The sequence below is a fragment of the Ylistrum balloti genome, unplaced genomic scaffold, assembly GCF_031769215.1.
Source record: "Ylistrum balloti isolate Yb309-2 unplaced genomic scaffold, AGI_CSIRO_Ybal_v1 Utg371464, whole genome shotgun sequence".
In the NCBI taxonomy this organism is placed as follows: Eukaryota; Metazoa; Mollusca; class Bivalvia; order Pectinida; family Pectinidae; genus Ylistrum; species Ylistrum balloti.
In genome coordinates this window covers 266,832-287,325 of record NW_026782764.1, presented here as the reverse complement: position 1 = coordinate 287,325, position 20,494 = coordinate 266,832, and the positions used below count along the sequence as shown (strand labels likewise).

The 20,494-nt window shown below is 35.4% G+C and overlaps 1 protein-coding gene across 1 annotated transcript in view; it reads left to right on the top strand.

The window, feature by feature from the left end:
- The window catches only part of LOC132562624 (general transcription factor 3C polypeptide 5-like), a 34,312-nt gene extending 14,166 nt beyond the window's left edge, over window positions 1-20,146 (top strand). The window contains exons 8-9 of the mRNA XM_060227376.1: window positions 4,048-4,189; window positions 18,367-20,146. Coding sequence (XP_060083359.1) covers window positions 4,048-4,189; window positions 18,367-18,578 — 354 coding nt within the window. The 3' untranslated portion in view covers window positions 18,579-20,146. The remainder of the gene's footprint in view (window positions 1-4,047; window positions 4,190-18,366) is intronic.
- The last annotated feature ends 348 nt before the right edge of the window (window positions 20,147-20,494 follow it).

Sequence of the window (20,494 nt, the reverse complement as noted above, 5' to 3'; positions counted from 1 at the left end):
GAATTGTTTGGCTGACCCCCATAAAGAAACAGAGGGTGGGGGTCCAATAGGAAAACAGACATTTTGTGTGGTGTCTGCTTGAAGATTTAGAATTCCTTGTCCTTGCAATATCAACCAAGCAATGCCTGGTGAGCAATACAGGCCTTATGGGCCTCTTGATTTAGTTTTGTAAAATTAGTAAGAGATATGGTACATAGTTTTATTATTAACCTAGCTTTAACTTTCTACCCTTACTGTTGTAGCCAGATACAGTACCCCGTGGACATCGGTGATTGACAGTCTAGTACATAAATATAGACTGTTGTTGCATTGTTTATTTCTCCCGAACTTTTAACTAGACAGATTTTACGAAAAAGAGATACATTTTGATATTCATCATTGTTTTATCAAATAATCTTTAGGTTTATGTGAATCTTTGATAAATAGTTCTTATGGTCTTTGTAGGATAGAAATCTAGGATGTGTATTTGTAAACATGTAAACTTCAGTGTTTTCTTCAACTTGTTTCACAATTGTTGTAAATAAACAAAATGCTTATATTTATATTATGTAAGCTTAAAGATGAATGCACCCCATCAACACAGAAATTTCCTTTGTCACTATCAGGGTTTACGCAATGCTTGTAATTTTACCTCTGTGTGTGCTGTAGTGTTGGGGTAGGTCAAGATTGTGTATGATGTGTGCTGCAGTGTTGGGGTAGGTCAAGATTGTGGATGATGTGTGCTGCAGTGTTGGGGTAGGTCAAGATTGTGTATGATGTGTGCTGTAGTGTTGGGGTAGGTCAAGATTGTGTAGGATGTGTGCTGTAGTGTTGGGGTAGGTCAAGATTGTGTATGATGTGTGCTGTAGTGTTGGGGTAGGTCAAGATTGTGTATGATGTGTGCTGTAGTGTTGGGGTAGCTTTGACCTTGATGTTTCATTGTTCAAGCTTCTTTTATTACATTACTCAGCCAACCATTACAAAAATATTCATTAATTTAAATTTCATTATAAATGACAAATGAATATTTCATTCTCCATTTAAAATTTCATGGGATTTTTTTTTTATCCTGCAGTTTGAAGGAGATAATTTCTTGTTAGGTAACTTATTTATAGAATAAAACTGACCAGTTTGTCTACCAGATCTGTACCTGATTACTGACTTATAAAAACCTCACTGCCTCAGACCTGTATAACCTGATATAGACATAAATCTGAATACTGAATTCATGCTTGAATAAGTGACAATATATATATATACGTTGTATAGAAATAGTGTCCTGGTAGCCTCTATCAGTTACTCCCTGTGATGGCAACAGGGATACAAAGCATCTAACCTTTCATCAGGAAACATGAGCTATAAGCCAAAATTTCCATATTTTTCAAATTCTCCATAATTATTTTGAATGAAATTAAATAGATGCACTTATATACATACTTTACATAGTTTTATTTATGACTGTAAGAATAATGTTGATTTTTTTTTTAAATCTTTGTAACAAAATCTTAACATTTTTATATCACCATAGTGAAGAAATGTGGGTTACCAAATTTAATACAGGACAAGGTATAGGTTTGGGTTTCTTAATATTTGTATATGAGTGAAACCAAGTAGAGAGAAAAAAAAAGACTTGGAATGTTGAAATCACATTTAGCAGGCAATAAGGTATCAGCTTAAAATTAAAAACACAGGGCAGGTTGTCACCAACACGTAGAAGTACTGTAGCTTCCAAATACCAGAATATATACATGTTAGTTACATAAATGTAGATCAGAACGATTACAACTAATATCATGATGAAATTGGAGGTTTTGATAAAACGAATCCTCAAGGTGGATTTTGTGATAACTCTAGGTGGATTTTGTGTTAACTCAATGTGGATTTTGTGTTAACTCTAGGTGGATTTTGTGTTAACTCTAGGTGGATTTTGTGTTAACTCAAGGTGGATTTTGTGTTAACTCTAGGTGGATTTTGTGTTAACTCAAGGTGGATTTTGTGTTAACTCAATGTGGATTTTGTGTTAACTCAATGTGGATTTTGTGTTAACTCAAGGTGGATTTTGTGTTAACTCAATGTGGATTTTGTGTTAACTCTGTAAACAATTATAAGATTCCTAATATTTTAAACATTTTAAAGAAACAATATGTTAAAATCCTGAACAGATCCAATACTGTGGGTGATACACATAGACAAGCTATGTAATAAATTACAAAGAACCCTCCTCTAACTTGTCATTGACTCTCCTGATTTGATCTTACCCTAATTCATCAATTCCCCTACATACCTTTGGGTATCAAGGTGAGAGGGGAGGGACCTATTCATCTGCCTCTTTATAGTACGCAGCGTTGGCTCTACCACCTGATAGCATTTAAAAACAGGTTTTTTTCTCTTCCTTCTTCAATTAGTCTAAGAACGATTTTTCAGGAATTTTTTGTATTTTGAAAAGTGTAATCATTCTTAACAATTAGTGCAGGTATGAGAACGATTTTTCATATACAGGAATTTTTTACAGTATTACAGACACATTGAAAAGTGTAATACAGAGACATACAACACTGCTATATACAGAGACACATCTAAAGTATATACAGAACACACTGCTATATAGTGACACACACAACACTTTATATACAGACACATTAACACTGCTATATAAAATGCTATATACAGAGACACACACAACACTGTTATATACAGAAACACATACTAACACTGCTATATACAGAGACACAACAACACTGCTATATTCAGTGACACACACCAACACTGCTTTATACAGACACACACCAACACTGCTATATACAGAGACACATACTAACACTGCTATATACAGAGACACAACAACACTGCTATATACAGACACATACAACACTGCTATATACAGAGACACACACCAACACTGCTATATACAGAGACATACAACACTGCTATATACAGAGACACATACTAACACTGCTATATACAGAGACACATACAACACTGCTATATACAGAGACACAACAACACTGCTATATACAGACACATATATACAGACACAACAACACTGCTATATACAGACACATACAACACTGCTATATACAGAGACACATACTAACACTGCTATATACAGAGACACAACAACACTGCTATATACAGACACATACAACACTGCTATATACAGAGACACATACTAACACTGCTATATACAGAGACACATACAACACTGCTATATACAGAGACACACACAACACTGCTATATACAGAAACACATACTAACACTGCTATATACAGAGACACAACAACACTGCTATATACAGAGACACAACAACACTGCTATATACAGACACATACTAACACTGCTATATACAGAGACACAACAACACTGCTATATACAGACACATACAACACTGCTATATACAGAGACACATACTAACACTGCTATATACAGAGACACATACAACACTGCTATAAACAGACACACACTAGCACTGCTATATACAGAGACACACACCAACACTGCTATATACAGACACACACCAGCACCACTATATACAGACACACACCAACACTGCTATATACAGAAACACACACCAACACTGCTGTAAACAGACACACACTAGCACTGCTATATACAGAGACACACACCAACACTGCTATATACAGACACACACCAGCACCACTATATACAGACACACACCAACACTGCTATATACAGAAACACACACCAACACTGCTGTAAACAGACACACACTAGCACTGCTATATACAGAGACACACACCAACACTGCTATATACAGAGACACACCAACACTGCTATAAACAGACACACACTAGCACTGCTATATACAGAGACACACACCAACACTGCTATATACAGACACACACCAACACTGCTTTATACAGAGACACATACAACAACACTGCTATATACAGACACATACAACAATACTGCTATATACAGAGACACATACAACAACACTGCTATATACAGAAACACATACAACAACACTGCTATATTCAGTGACAGATGAGCAAAGGTCACCTTGGATAAATCTCTTCACTATCTATAACTATTGTGTTTTATTACAGGAGAAAACATGCACTGAGAAAGATGGATGGTGTGAGCCGATGGCAATTGACAAATGTCGAGACCTCATGTCATATTATACTATGAAGATATTGAGTAATGAAGAGGAACAGCAGGTGTCTATGGTAGACTACATAGCACAGCGTGAGTCTATTTTGTCATAACCCAAAACACACAACCAAAATGTGAAACTTGTTATGTCTGATATCATAACCCACAAGTCAAAACCAAAATGTGAAACTTGTTATGTCTGATATCATAACCCAAAACACACAACCAAAATGTGAAACTTGTTATGTCTGATATCATAACCCAAAACACACAACCAAAATGTGAAACTTGTTATGTCTGATATCATAACCCACAAGTCAAAACCAAAATGTGAAACTTGTTATGTCTGATATCATAACCAAAAACACACAACCAAAATGTGAAACTTGTTATGTCTGATATCATAACCAAAAACACACAACCAAAATGTGAACTTGTTATGTCTGATATCATAACCAAAAACACACAACCAAAATGTGAAACTTGTTATGTCTGATATCATAACCCACAAGTCAAAACCAAAATGTGAAACTTGTTATGTCTGATATCATAACCAAAAACACACAACCAAAATGTGAAACTTGTTATGTCTGATATCATAACCAAAAACACACAACCAAAATGTGAAACTTGTTATGTCTGATATCATAACCCACAAGTCAAAACCAAAATGTGAAACTTGTTATGTCTGATATCATAACCCACAAGTCAAAACCAAAATGTGAAACTTGTTATGTCTGATATCATAACCCACAAGTCAAAACCAAAATGTGAAACTTGTTATGTCTGATATCATAACCAAAAACACACAACCAAAATGTGAAACTTGTTATGTCTGATATCATAACCAAAAACACACAACCAAAATGTGAAACTTGTTATGTCTGATATCATAACCAAAAACACACAACCAAAATGTGAAACTTGTTATGTCTGATATCATAACCAAAAACACACAACCAAAATGTGAAACTTGTTATGTCTGATATCATAACCCAAAACACACAACCAAAATGTGAAACTTGTTATGTCTGATATCATAACCAAAAACACACAACCAAAATGTGAAACTTGTTATGTCTGATATCATAACCAAAAACACACAACCAAAATGTGAAACTTGTTATGTCTGATATCATAACCAAAAACACACAACCAAAATGTGAAACTTGTTATGTCTGATATCATAACCAAAAACACACAACCAAAATGTGAAACTTGTTATGTCTGATATCATAACCCAAAACACACAACCAAAATGTGAAACTTGTTATGTCTGATATCATAACCCACAAGTCAAAACCAAAATGTGAAACTTGTTATGTCTGATATCATAACCAAAAACACACAACCAAAATGTGAAACTTGTTATGTCTGATATCATAACCCAAAACACACAACCAAAATGTGAAACTTGTTATGTCTGATATCATAACCAAAAACACACAACCAAAATGTGAAACTTGTTATGTCTGATATCATAACCCACAAGTCAAAACCAAAATGTGAAACTTGTTATGTCTGATATCATAACCCACAAGTCAAAACCAAAATGTGAAACTTGTTATGTCTGATATCATAACCAAAAACACACAACCAAAATGTGAAACTTGTTATGTCTGATATCATAACCAAAAACACACAACCAAAATGTGAAACTTGTTATGTCTGATATCATAACCCAAAACACACAACCAAAATGTGAAACTTGTTATGTCTGATATCATAACTCACGAATCATAACAAACTTGGAAAAAAAGCATGTAAGTTCTGTACTAGTCTAAGAATAGACTGAAAGTATCAGTCAGTACAATAGTATTGATATATTACTGTTGCACCTTAACCCTTAGGGTCTACCAAAATAAATTCACTTTGATATTGCTCTGTATAATAGTTTAAGATTCATCTTTTTGTCATCGCATCGCACCGCCAGTAAATGTGTAACGCATGTCAAATAAGCAATCTGTTGTGAGAATTAAGGCTTAAAACCAGTCTGACAAGTACCATATATGGTATGTCTCGCATTAGGTATTCCATTTCAGCAAATCATTGAGAGTTCTTAGTCATCAAATTTTTATCATCTAACCATTCCCTGTGTTCATGTCATGGTATTGTCAGTTCTTCGGCAGGAGTGTTTCCACCAGGGAATGAAGAGGGGAATCGATTAAAATTGTTTACTGCACAAACCTTGTTTATACCTTAGTCCTAATGACCTTGACATTCCTGTACTTAGCTTAAATGTCACAGTCTGGGTGACGCTACAGATAAATTTTCAGTGGTTTACGGAGGTAATGATATATCGTTTTAATTTGGACCCACCAGTGGTCAGAAAAAATTACCAGACTTCCTGTGTTAGTATACAGATAATCTGAAAGATTCTGACTGTCTGTCCACGACTTTATTTTGTCTTGGACGTCGACAGATAGTCAGAATTACTCCATATAAATACTAGCAAGCCCTGTAAGGGTTCAGCATTCAGTCCATGTTATATATAATTTACAACAGTGCAATAGTTATAAATCACACACGGATGGGAAGATAGAACACTTTTCTGCTGACTTACATGTGTGTCTAAGCAATCAAATGTTGTGTACAAGGTATTTCTACTCATTTTTTCCTGACAACTTCACTTTCTATCATATTTACAATGGCCAACACTAGTCTCTCGGCTTGTGGTTTTAAACCTTCCAAAAAGTACATTTTCGAGATATTGGTAGGAATGTGCATTCTCGTTTGTAGAGTTTTTTATTGTGTCAGGTGGTAAACGTTTTTGTCCAGATTAAGAAGAATACTATCTGTAAAGTTTTACTCACACTGATCGTTTGTATTGAAAAAAAGATAGAATGATTTGATGATTTTCTCAGTCCTCAACACCATAACCCTATATTGTGATATAAGGTGTTGTAATCTCCCTAATCCAGTGTTTACTGTATAGTGTGATATAAGGTGTTGTAATCTCCCTCATCCTGTGTTTACTGTATAGTTTGACATAAGGTATTGTAATCTCCCTAATCCAGTGTTTACTGTATAGTGTGACATAAGGTGTTGTAATCTCCCTAATCCAGTGTTTACTGTATAGTGTGACATAAGGTGTTGTAATCTCCCTAATCCAGTGTTTACTGTATAGTGTGACATAAGGTATTGTAATCTCCCTAATCCAGTGTTTACTGTCCGTTTTTTATGCATGTGTGGAACAATTTAAAAAAAATTAATGTCAAATTTGTTTCTTTGAAAACCTTGTGATGTCGTCCCTACTGAGAAACTGTTAGATGTCAAATGTCAGCTGGATTGAAATATCAGAATTTCAGATAACAAGCTCCCATATATTGTGTGTGACACTAGACCTCCGACTTCATGCTTCATAAACTTGGAAAATTGATAGTTATCTGTATGATGAAATTCATTGCATGGAAGGGTTTATATATGTTGTCCATACATAATATTTCAGATCAGTTTCCATTTTGAATTGATAGTGATACTTGCAAAAGTTACAAGATCTGAAAATTTATAGCAGAATTAATTAATGATTTATTTCAAGGACTTGATAGAACCTGCTGTCTGTCTGTCTGTCTGTCTGTCTGTCTGGTTTATTCTGTCTTGAGTTCCATCTCATGCATAGTCTGTGTGTCCTCCCTTCTAATCAATTCTTATATAAAGACTATACTATTACATAAAGGAGGACCTCCTTAAATGATTGATGTAATATACGCCCTGTATTCAATGTGACATCATTTTAGACAAATATCATTTATCTTCTTTGAAAGCCTTTAGTCTGAACTCCTACATTATGTCGTTTTTTTAGTCTTTGTAAACTTACTGAGTTTATAGATAATGTATTGTTATCCGTTGTGTACAGATAGAGAGTTGTGGTTGAACAACTTTCTTAAGTCTTTTTATTTCTTTTGTCTGATGGAGAATCAAGGCTAGCATTTATTATACATGTCTTTTTAAAAATAAAACAACATAAGTCACTCCTATTACACAGGTAAGGTTATACCTTACCCCTCAGTCACTGTGTATATAGATACACCTACAACATAAGTCACTCCTATTACACAGGTAAGGTTATACCTTACCCCTCAGTCACTGTGTATAGATACACCTACAACATTAGTCACTCCTATTACACAGGTAAGGTTATACCTTACCCCCTCAGTCACTGTGTATATAGATACACCTACAATATAAGTCACTCCTATTACACAGGTAAGGTTATACCCTCAGTCACTGTGTATATAGATACACCTACAACATAAGTCACTCCTATTACACAAGTAAGGTTATACCTTACCCCTCAGTCACTGTGTATATAGATACCCCTACAACATAAGTCACTCCTATTACACAGGTAAGGTTATACCTTACCCCCTCAGTCACTGTGTATATAGATACACCTACAATATAAGTCACTCCTATTACACAGGTAAGGTTATACCCTCAGTCACTGTGTATATAGATACACCTACAACATAAGTCACTCCTATTACACAAGTAAGGTTATACCTTACCCCTCAGTCACTGTGTATATAGATACCCCTACAACATAAGTCACTCCTATTACACAGGTAAGGTTATACTTTACCCCTCAGTCACTGTGTATATAGGTACACCTACAACATAAGTCACTCCTATTACACAGGTAAGGATCTACCTTACCCCTCAGTCACTGTGTATATAGATACACCTACAACATAAGTCACTTCTATTACACAGGTAAGGTTATACCTTACCCCTCAGTCACTGTGTATAGATACACCTACAACATTAGTTACTCCTATTACACAGGTAAGGTTATACCTTACCCCTCAGTCACTGTGTATATAGATACACCTACAACATAAGTCACTCCTATTACACAGGTAAGGTTATACCTTACCTCTCAGTCACTGTGTATATAGATACACCTACAACATAAGTCACTCCTATTACACAGGTAAGGTTATACCTTACCCCTCAGTCACTGTGTATATAGATACACCTACAACATAAGTCACTCCTATTACACAGGTAAGGTTATACCTTACCCCTCAGTCACTGTGTATATAGATACACCTACAACATAAGTCACTCCTATTACACAGGTAAGGTTATACCTTACCCCTCAGTCACTGTGTATATAGATACACCTACAACATAAGTCACTCCTATTACACAGGTAAGGTTATACCCCCAGTCACTGTGTATATAGATACACCTACAACATAAGTCACTCCTATTACACAGGTAAGGTTATACCTTACCCCTCAGTCACTGTGTATATAGATACACCTACAACATAAGTCACTCCTATTACACAGGTAAGGTTATACCCCCAGTCACTGTGTACATAGATACACCTACAACATAAGTCACTCCTATTACACAGGTAAGGTTATACCTTACCCCTCAGTCACTGTGTACATAGATACACCTACAACATAAGTCACTCCTATTACACAGGTAAGGTTATACCTTACCCCCTAGTCACTGTGTACATAGATACACCTACAACATAAGTCACTCCTATTACACAGGTAAGGTTATACCTTACCGCTCAGTCACTGTGTACATAGATATCATTATAGTAGTATTTTTGATAATTGAAATGTTTCTTTAAAAATGTTTTCATGGATTAACATTTAAGTTGAACTGTAAGAGAATTGAAGAATATTTTATACAATATATATACCTTTATTTGGCCTTTGGAACAAATACCAAGTACACTTTGCAGCGATTGATACAGCTCATCTGTCAGATGAAGGTGACTGTACAGTCATCAAAATACCACAGATCTTCAATATATATATATATATCAGCCATGGGAAGATTTATTTTTTGAATGATGTGCATATGAACATGAAACTATGAGACCTGTATATAGTGTTAGTCATGAATTTGTGCTGAGTTTGCGTCCATTTGTATTACATTAACTAGCATAAAAGTCTTGTAATCAATATTATGTGATATGAGGCAGTTAGAACTGGATTATTCACTGTTGTGATGTTTTTGATGAGAAAGTGGGAACTCTGACTAATCAATCAATGTGTTCAGTTTTATAGAAAAATTTCTCCTCCCATGTGAATCAGCTAGAAATTACACGATAGCTTATCTGGGATATATACACTGGATCTGTGTTGCTCCTGGTGAGATTGAGTACGGGGTGTATCTGATAAATAATTTTTTCTCGGCTTTGTAAGCCAAGTTACATCAATATTGTAAGTGGTATGAATATACATTTCAAATATATATATGTTTCCTCCTACTAGTAATTACTTATATTTTTTTTCTGATACTTGCCGTCAGGAATGCATAATAAGCAAATAGTTTATTGAAACGTGAATCAATTATCATTGGTGATTAATTACTCAATGATTTATATTTAGGTTTTAAATATGGCTACACAAACCTCTATAGATAGGGGGCTGTTATAGCTCGGTCGGCAGAACGTTGACCTGTGTGACCTCAGGTAAACATTTCAGATATATGATCCTCCACTCCTTACTTGTGGCGGTATGTATTTCACAGGCAGCAGAGAAGCAGATAATATGCAATGGGCCTCCTGTATGTTGTTCAGTGAGGTAGCTACCAGCTGCTACAAGGAAAACCCACGTCAGAACGACCCTGGTTGTTTACATGGCAATACAAAACTTACAGATACCTAGTGTCATAGTATTATGGTGAAACAATATACAACACTTTTGCATGCTCTTGCAGTGCTTTAAGGTCAAACCAGATGTCATCACTTCCCTTTATTGAGATTGGTTGGAACAAATTAAATGATTCATTGCCCCCAAGGAATATGTTACAGCTATAATGTACTTTATGAAATTGTTTTGAGGGTGTATGATTTTTGTTCAGGCTCAGCAACCTACCATATTTTACTACATAAAGCCCTCCGCATTACAAAAATCATTAAAATGTTTCAGAAAATTAGTCGTAAATCAGTCACTATTTAAATGATATCAATCAATTACAGACATCATAGATCCATTAATATATAAATCATGTTTCAAAGATTTAGTGTGAAAGGCAGCTAGCTACTTCAAGCCTACCAATACCATAACAGGAAGCTTCACACTGTTCAGATCAGCTAGGCTACCATAAGATTCATTCTTCTAGGTTGGTGAGTCACATGAATGTCCCAGTACATGGAACTGTGTGTCCCAGTACATTGAACTGAGTGTCCCAGTACACTGAACTGAGTGTCCCAGTACTTGGAATTGAATGTCCCAGTACTTGGAACTGTGTGTCCCAGTACATTGAACTGAGTGTCCCAGTACTTGGAACTGAGTGTCCCAGGACTTAGAACTGTGTGTCCCAGTACTTGGAACTGAGTGTCCCGGTACTAAGAACTGAGTGTCCCAGTACTTGGAACTTGGTTTATCAGAACTTGGAACTGAATGTCCAAGTACTTGGAAATGAATATCCCAGTACTTAGAACTGAGTGTCCCAGTACTTGGAACTGAATGTCCCAGTACTTGGAACTGAGTGTCCCAGTACTTGGAACTGAATGTCCCTGTACTTAGAACTGAGTGTCCCTGTACTTGGAACTGCAGATCTTAACCTGAACTGTTAAAAGACCAACGTATATGTATACATTTATGGACGTTATTTAACACTGATGTGATGGTATGATTTAAATTTGAAATTACATGTATATAATGATACATTTTTACCTAAGCATGATTACAAGATTTGTAATGCACAGTAGTCTTGATGGGAGTGATTTAAACTTCCATAATAGGGAGGTGATGTAATTGTTGGGGTTGTTTTAGTGGCACGTTTTAGCAGCTTCGGTCGTGATTTGATTACAAGTTTGCATGATGACAGGTGAAATGGAGAAGATAGGTCTTGTTTCTGGTTTGTTAGCCCCAGAGATCGACGTACAAATCAGAAATAAATTAATTGGAAATTTTTTAAACAAATTATGACATTTTTAGAAAATGCATTTGATGGAAGAGAAAGAAAGAAAAGTAATTTGGTAGACTTGACACAACATGGCAGACTGATGTCATCTTTCAGTTTGTCCATTAAAGTTGTCCTTGGTTTGTTACAGATATATATATATATATACTCTATACATTTTGATGAAACCTTATGCAGTTCTGTATTACTCATTTAAAAACCCACTAATAAATCTTGTCTGCAAGATTCTATGCAAAATGGATGACTAATTTAGACTGTTTGTTCACAAGTCATTCACGTAGATCCAATTAAGTTGAAATTCAGGATTACTGAGATGACAATTAGTGCGGAATATTCCTGCAGCTTTCACGGTAGATTACTGGATAGATTTCAATGATGTCATCGGGTATGATTGAGGTTGATGATGTCATTTTATGTGATCTGTTTGTTGCTGCACAAACTCTGCAGGCTTCCATTACTGATGGGCAGAAACATGTTTATCTGTGGTTCATGTTAACTCATTACTGCATCAATAACAGGAGTTTTCCAATCTGGAAAAAAAATGCTTTAAAAATAAAACAGTTTTATGATTGTCCTCATGAAAGAAACAAAAAATATGGGTGGAGGATGTTTGAATGTCTCTTTAAGCTCAGGTCCCAGGTCTCTGTTGAAGTTGAAGTGCTGGTCAGATATGGAAAAAAATATTCTTCTTCCATCCACTGCGTGGCCCCTCCCCCCACAAGAACAGGGTGAGAAAGTAGCTGTATAGATATTATAGATATTCCCTCCAAACGCTGATTATATGTCCCTCGTTGCTGTGAAATTTGATTGATTTACTTAAAAATATCGTAATCTTTGAGCCACGAAACCCAGAGGAAGATATTAATCAGTGTGTAAGAAAAACTTTCCAGCAGCCACAGCCATGAATTATTTATACCAAAAATATCACATATTTGGAATGGTAAATAATCAGGTTGAATAAACAAATTATAATTTTTTGAACGAATTCAGGATTAAAATTGCATATCCTTGATATCATTAATCAGTGTTATGTTACTCTGTATCAGAGTTTATAGTCGTTGTCATTTCTGGCGTGAGAGTGTGATAAATTTGGTTTGAATTAATTAATTTTGATTTTTTTCGGAGGAATTGTGTACTCTCCTGGGAAATATGTTGTTGCGGAGAAAAGGTAACATCATGTCTACCTCCTGTTTATTTCCCAATCTTGAGTCAGATTATTTCGTTTGTTACTATCAGTCAGCTGTTTTCATTTCATGTCATGTTCTCTCTGACTTTCAATGCATTATTTTTTTTTTTCAATTTTTAAGTTTTTGTAATTTCGTTCATCTGAGACCAATATCAATATTGCCCCACGCTTTGATTGAGGTGGCATGCTGCCATTTTGATACTGAACATTATTAGTATTGGCGTAACCAGACAGGACAATATTTCTGTTTCATTAACGGTTTTTAGAAGATGTATCCCGAGAGGATGTCAGTCAAAGTGTTCCTCTTTTGATTGAATTGCAATGAATACCAAACCGTAATTTGATGTTGACAATTTTCAAACAAGAGAGTCAGTATCCTAGATTATAAGCTGGCTGTGTTCGCTCGATCAGTGGAATGTTGTTATGTAACCTCAGGTGAATTGTGGGTTTTGATGCTCCCTGCCCATGGCAGTTTTATGTTTCGCAGGAAACAGAGAAACAGACCAGTCTGTGCTGACATGGGAGTGTTTTTAGGCCCTATTGTCCCTGCTTTGCATGGGAAGGGCCTCTTTGATGTTGTTCAGTGCGGTAGCCACCAGCTACCTTATGATACCCTAATTCAAAATGTCAAATAAACCTACAATATCATGAACACCACAGGTGTGAGTTAGCATATAGTTCAGATTTGATCTAAGTGATAGGCTTTGTATGTGTTCCATCATAAAGCTCTTCAAATATTGGAATTCAGTTTTATCAATTTTGTCAGAAAATTAACCATTCTGGTCAGTATAAAAAACAGGATCAATATACAGAAGTTTAAAAAAATAGCTCAAATGGGTGGAATGTCAATATACAGAGGTTTGACATTGGTTAGAATTGGCAGAGTGTCAATATACAGAGGTTTGACATTGGTTAAAATGGGCAGAGTGTCAATATACAGAGGTTTGACATTGGTTAAAATGGGCAGAGTGTCAATATACAGAGGTTTGACATTGGTTAAAATGGACAGAGTGTCAATATACAGAGGTTTGACATTGGTTTCAGTGGGCAGAGTGTCAATATATAGAGAATTGACATTGGTTAAAATGGGTGGGATGTCAATATACAGAGGTTTGACATTGGTTAAAATGGACAGAGTGTCAATATACAGAGGTTTGACATTGGTTAAAATGGACAGAGTGTCAATATACAGAAGTTTGACATTGGTTAAAATGGGCAGAGTGTCAATATACAGAGGTTTGACATTGGTTAAAATGGGCAGAGTGTCAATATACAGAAGTTTGACATTGGTTAAAATGGGCAGAGTGTCAATATACAGAGGTTTGACATTGGTTAAAATGGACAGAGTGTCAATATACAGAAGTTTGACACTGGTTAAAATGGGCAGAGTGTCAATATACAGAGGTTTGACATTGGTTAAAATGGGTGGGATGTCAATATACAGAGGTTTGACATTGGTTAAAATGGGCAGAGTGTCAGTATACAGAGGTTTGACATTGGTTTCAGTGGGCAGAGTGTCAATATACAGAGGTTTGACATTGGTTAAAATGGGCAGAGTGTCAATATACAGAGGTTTGACATTGGTTAAAATGGGCAGAGTGTCAATATACAGAGGTTTGACATTGGTTAAAATGGGTGGAATGTCAATATACAGAGGTTTGAGATTGGTTAAAATGGGTGGAATGTCAATATACAGAGGTTTGAGATTGGTTAAAATGGGCAGAGTGTCAATATACAGAGGTATGACATTGGTTAAAATGGACAGAGTGTCAATATACAGAGGTTTGACACTGGTTAAAATGGGCAGAGTGTCAATATACAGAGGTTTGACATTGGTTAAAATGGGCAGAGTGTCAGTATACAGAGGTTTGACATTGGTTTCAGTGGGCAGAGTGTCAGTATACAGAGGTTTGACATTGGTTTCAGTGGGCAGAGTGTCAATATACAGAGGTTTGACATTGGTTAAAATGGGCAGAGTGTCAATATACAGAGGTTTGACATTGGTTAAAATGGGCAGAGTGTCAATATACAGAGGTTTGACATTGGTTAAAATGGGTGGGATGTCAATATACAGAGGTTTGACATTGGTTAAAATGGGTGGGATGTCAATATACAGAGGTTTGAGATTGGTTAAAATGGGCAGAGTGTCAATATACAGAGGTTTGACATTGGTTAAAATGGGCAGAGTGTCAATATACAGAAGTTTGACATTGGTTAAAATGGGTGGGATGTCAATATACAGAGGTTTGACATTGGTTAAAATGGGTGGGATGTCAATATACAGAGGTTTGACATTGGTTAAAATGGGCAGAGTGTCAATATACAGAGGTTTGACACTGGTTGAAATGGGCAGGGTAAAAATATACAGAGGTTAGGCATTGGTTAAAATGGGCAAAGTATCAATATACAGAGGTTTGACACTAACAGACTGAGTGCTGCATTGCCTGTATAAAATGTAAATAAGCTTGCTGACCTTAGAACCATTATACACTGCAGCATTCACTGCAGCAGGGCTGCAGACCAGCTGACGGCTTCCCTGATCATTTTGTCCTTGTATAGATAAGATCTTGTCTACATGAACAGCTAAAATTCAATTATCTCTACTGTGAATGTGATGGTATGATGACACCCAGACTGTGACAGTATGTGTGTAATGTTTGTTTTACAGCACAACCTTCCATCAGAACATTTATCAAAAGTTTGACGGTTTCAAATTTGAAAGAAAATATATTTTCAGTATCTCTTGATACAGTAATAATGGAGGAGTTGTCGCTGAAAATGTCTCAGATGTTTAACAACTTCAGGCGTTTAAGCAGAAATACAATGCATTGTATGGAGTTAAGTTTTTATTATATATGTTGTAGTTTACCAATTGTTTTACCCTGGAGTAACCGAGTCTGTTAAGCAGTAATCATCTGGACTTCAGATGCTGAAAATTATTAAGCCTCAAACATACAGCACAAACCATGATCATATTAAATAGAGATATTTTAAAGATGCTACTTATTTGCATATTCAAATGCTAAAATATTTCGTATAATTAAGATAAAATGTTTGAAATTTATTTCATGAGATTAAATTTCAGTAAGAGTTTTTCATTATTGGGATATTAAAACTTTTGATGAAGAAAAAATTGCTGCAAGTAAAAAAAAAACCTGTCTAAAGATTTTCAAATATGATAAGTCAAAATTAAGAAAATAATCTCGTAGAAATTGATTATAATGAAATTATTTAACTGGAAATAATTAATCAAAAGCTTAAGAAAACATCACACTAACATTTCATTGCCTCTTGCCATGTACATCAGTTAAATTGTATGATTTATAAATTATAAAGCACCATGTAATACCTCTCCTATCAAATGTCAACCTGATAGCATTGGCTTTATCTTTAGTTCTGCCTCTAGGAACTTGTCATTTACACCAATATATCTGTTTGACAGATGAAATAGATGTTCTCCCCAATTTTGCACACTAGCAATGTACTGCCCTATGGAGCAGTGTGAGATACATGGTGACACAGCTGTGATAGAGTATATATAAATTACACCCAATTTGGCACAATATGTTGTGACATTTATCAAATCTACTTTTCCTTCTTGTCCCATTCACAAAGCTTTGTCAGCCTGTACAAAGGTTTACTCAGCATTATTTTGCTATTTAAATACTGCCAAAAATGGAAATGGATTACCTATTTCAAAAGATATGTCAATATATAAGTCTTGATCTAAAGAATTCTTTCAAGGTAATCTAGTAAATGTGTAGGAAGTAGGTTAAGTTCATAATATGTCAGTATCTTGCAGGTCAGAAAAACTGTTCCAAGTCAAATGTTGAGGTTGATTTCATAGTTTGGTGACAAAATCATGATGTAGGTCCTTACTGAGTGGTCTGAGGTCAGAAAAAAATAATCATATCATGAAAGGTAGAGTGATTAAAACTAGATAAAAGAGCATAAATCATGATAGCAGCAGGTATGTGTGAGTTGTATGACATTTAAATGACACTTTCAAATGTTTAGTTCAAACAGAATCATTTTTGTATTCAGCAATTAATTGCAAAGGGAGATATATCCTATTTATGACTGAAAGTGATGTAAGGATGTGTTGTGTTATTAAAATGGTCCTAATTTGTCAATGCTCGAGCGGTTTTATTTCTGTTCTATATTTAGAAGTGGTTAAGTCAATACTACCGTAATCATATTTAGAAAATGATTGTCAGCACTTTGTGACCTCATTCATCAGAGGAATGTGATAAAATTTTGTGACTTCATTCATTAGAGGAATTTGATCAAATTTAAAGAGGAACCTGAATGCTGATTGGTTCGATTTTCAATGGATTTGTTGTTGTATAAGAACAGAAATGCCGAAAACTGCATCAAAATTCGACCATCTGTTTCCGAGATATATCCGCCTAAATGCGCCGATTCACACCTGCTTCGAGATGTTAATCACGCAAGCGATCAAATTACCTTGATTTACAATTATGAGAAAAGAAATGACATCTGATAGATAAGTTCATGTTTCAGCATTGTAAGATTGACAACACTTAGGTCACAGAGAATAGATTTGATCAAACTTGGTACATATGTCCATCTTTTACAGCACATTGGTCAAAGTTCAACTAATAATGGATTTTTATCATTAGAATACTTAGTTAGTATGGTAATTACTTTGAGTGTTTATTTCTGTAGAAGACACCTCTTCATCTTAGTCATCGTTTTAAATATATATAAAAAAAATTTCACAATATAAGTGATTTTTACTTATAAAGCATTATTAGATATAAGTGGTTATTACTTATAAAGTAAAAAGTCACATGACCACTTAGGAAGTAAGATCCTTGACCAGAAGTCCTATATTGACTTGTCTCTGACTGACATATATTAATCTTTACACATAAGATTTGAAAACTTTTTCCCTAAAGTTCTAATTCTGTTTCTTGTTTTTGATTTGAATATGATTCACATGTGGTAGATCTTTTCTATCAAATTAAGTTATAAGCTTGTCATGTTTTATCCTTTCAATATGCATCTTTACTGACCTGGATCAATGCCTTTTTTTCTACATTGTAACAAAAATCCCTAAAATGTGCTGTTATGGATTTGATATCAAACTTTCTGAAGAAAAATTGTGTTGTCATATAACAATGTCATATGACTTGTTAATTATTTCTATTCTCAGGTAAAGCCAACTTGAGGAAGAAGAAGACGCGTTTGGCCAGAATCAATAAGTTTGGAGACGACATGGTAGAATCAGACTCGGAAATCTCGTCAGATGACTATCAGATGGAAAAAGAAGAGGTGGGTCCTTCAGGAGGGGACGGAGAGAGAGAGGAGGAAGCAGAAGAGGAGGATGTGAATGAAATGGAGACAGAACTACTGGACTGCGTATAACAGGATACAACATTTATAATTACAATGTTGTTGTTAGTATTCCAGCCTGCAGGATAGAGATGTTTATTGATGACGTCGTGTAACATCTCAACTGGCAGGATAGATGTGTTAAGTGATGATGCGTGTAACATATAAGCCTACAAGGTCGATATGTTTATTGATGACGTCGTGTAACATCTCAGCTGGCAGGGTAGATGTGTTTAGTGATGATGACATGTAACATTTCAGCCTGAAGGGTCGATATGTTTATAGACGTCGTGTAACATCTCAGCTGGCAGGGTAGATGTGTTTAGTGATGACGTCGTGTAACATCTCAGCTGGCAGGGTAGATGTGTTTAGTGATGACGTCGTGTAACATCTCAGCTTGCAGGGTAGATGTGTTTAGTGATGACGTCGTGTAACATCTCAGCTGGTAGGGTAGATGTGTTTATTGATGACGGCCTGTAACATCTCAGCTTGCAGGGTAGATGTGTTTAGCGATGACATCATGCAATATCCCAGCTGGCAGGGTACATGTGTTTATTGATGACAATGTGTAATATCCAAGCCTGCAGGGTACATATGTTTATTGATGACATCATGTAACATACCAGCCTGCAGGGTAGAAGTGTTTAGTGATGAGGTCGTGTAAAATTTCAGCCTCCAGGGTAGATGCATGTTTTAATGATGATGATGTATTCTAATGAATGATTTGTGTATAACAAGTGCTAATAAATGTTAGAGATGTATGAACAATATCAGTGAGATATCAGAGTAACAGGAGTGTTGACAATTTGTGAGATGTGTGAACTAGTGAGCTTTCAGAGGAACAGGAGTATTGACAATTTGTGAGATGTGTGAACTAGTGAGCTTTCAGAGTAACAGGAGTGTTGACAATTTGTGAGATGTGTGAACTAGTGAGCTTTCAGAGGAACAGGAGTGTTGACAATTTGAGAGATGTGTGAACTAGTGAGTTTCCAGAGGACCAGGAGTATTGACAATTTGTGAGATGTGTGAACTAGTGAGCTTTCAGAGGAACAGGAGTGTTGACAATTGGTGAGATGTGTGAACTTTTTTAGTGAGCTATTAAAGGAAGTGATGAAAAAAGTACATGTACTTCTCGAATCTGGGAGAGATAATGAGCATTTCATTAGAGAAATGAAACCCTACCAGTTTAAATGATGTAGCATTTCCATGGCTAACAAATGTATTGGAAACAGAGATTCATATAGAAAATGTGGCTTCTTTTTTTGGGGTCAAAATCACAAAGATATCTAACCAGTATACAGGTAAGGTAGTGACGGATATCAATTTGACAAGCATGGCCAGTACACTATACATGTGTTACGGTGTGGAGGTCAGGGGAACCTGCCAATTCATAATTCAACCCATGCAGATCAAACATTTGTAAACTTCATATAATCACTCCCTTCTGTAAAATTCCTTATGGGAGAGATTGAGTCAGTGGGATGGTATGTATGTATATAATAGATTGTGTCTTTCACATTGAATATTACAGCTCATGGTCTGCTGAATAGTATTCAAATGTTTCATGTTGTGAGAGAAATTAAATGAAATCATTGAAAGTCCTGAACGAATAAAAATGAATGGATTAATAGTCGCAGTATTATTTATTTCCAACCAACTGTAAACGTTACGTGTTCAAAATTTTATACACCACATGCGTAAATTGAAAATGTGTATTCCTACTCAGCTGAATAGAACCAACAGAGATTTAAGGTATTAATACAGTGATGAAACCCTTCACACACCAGATTAATGCTATATTTTCTGTCTGATAAAACTGATGTTTTAGATCTAATTTTTAACCAGTCCGGAAAAATATTGAAACATTTTAAAAATTTTCTTTAAAAAATTAACCCAAAGATTTATTTATTACGTGTGTATTTTACTAAAATCTTTCTTGTCAATAGGTT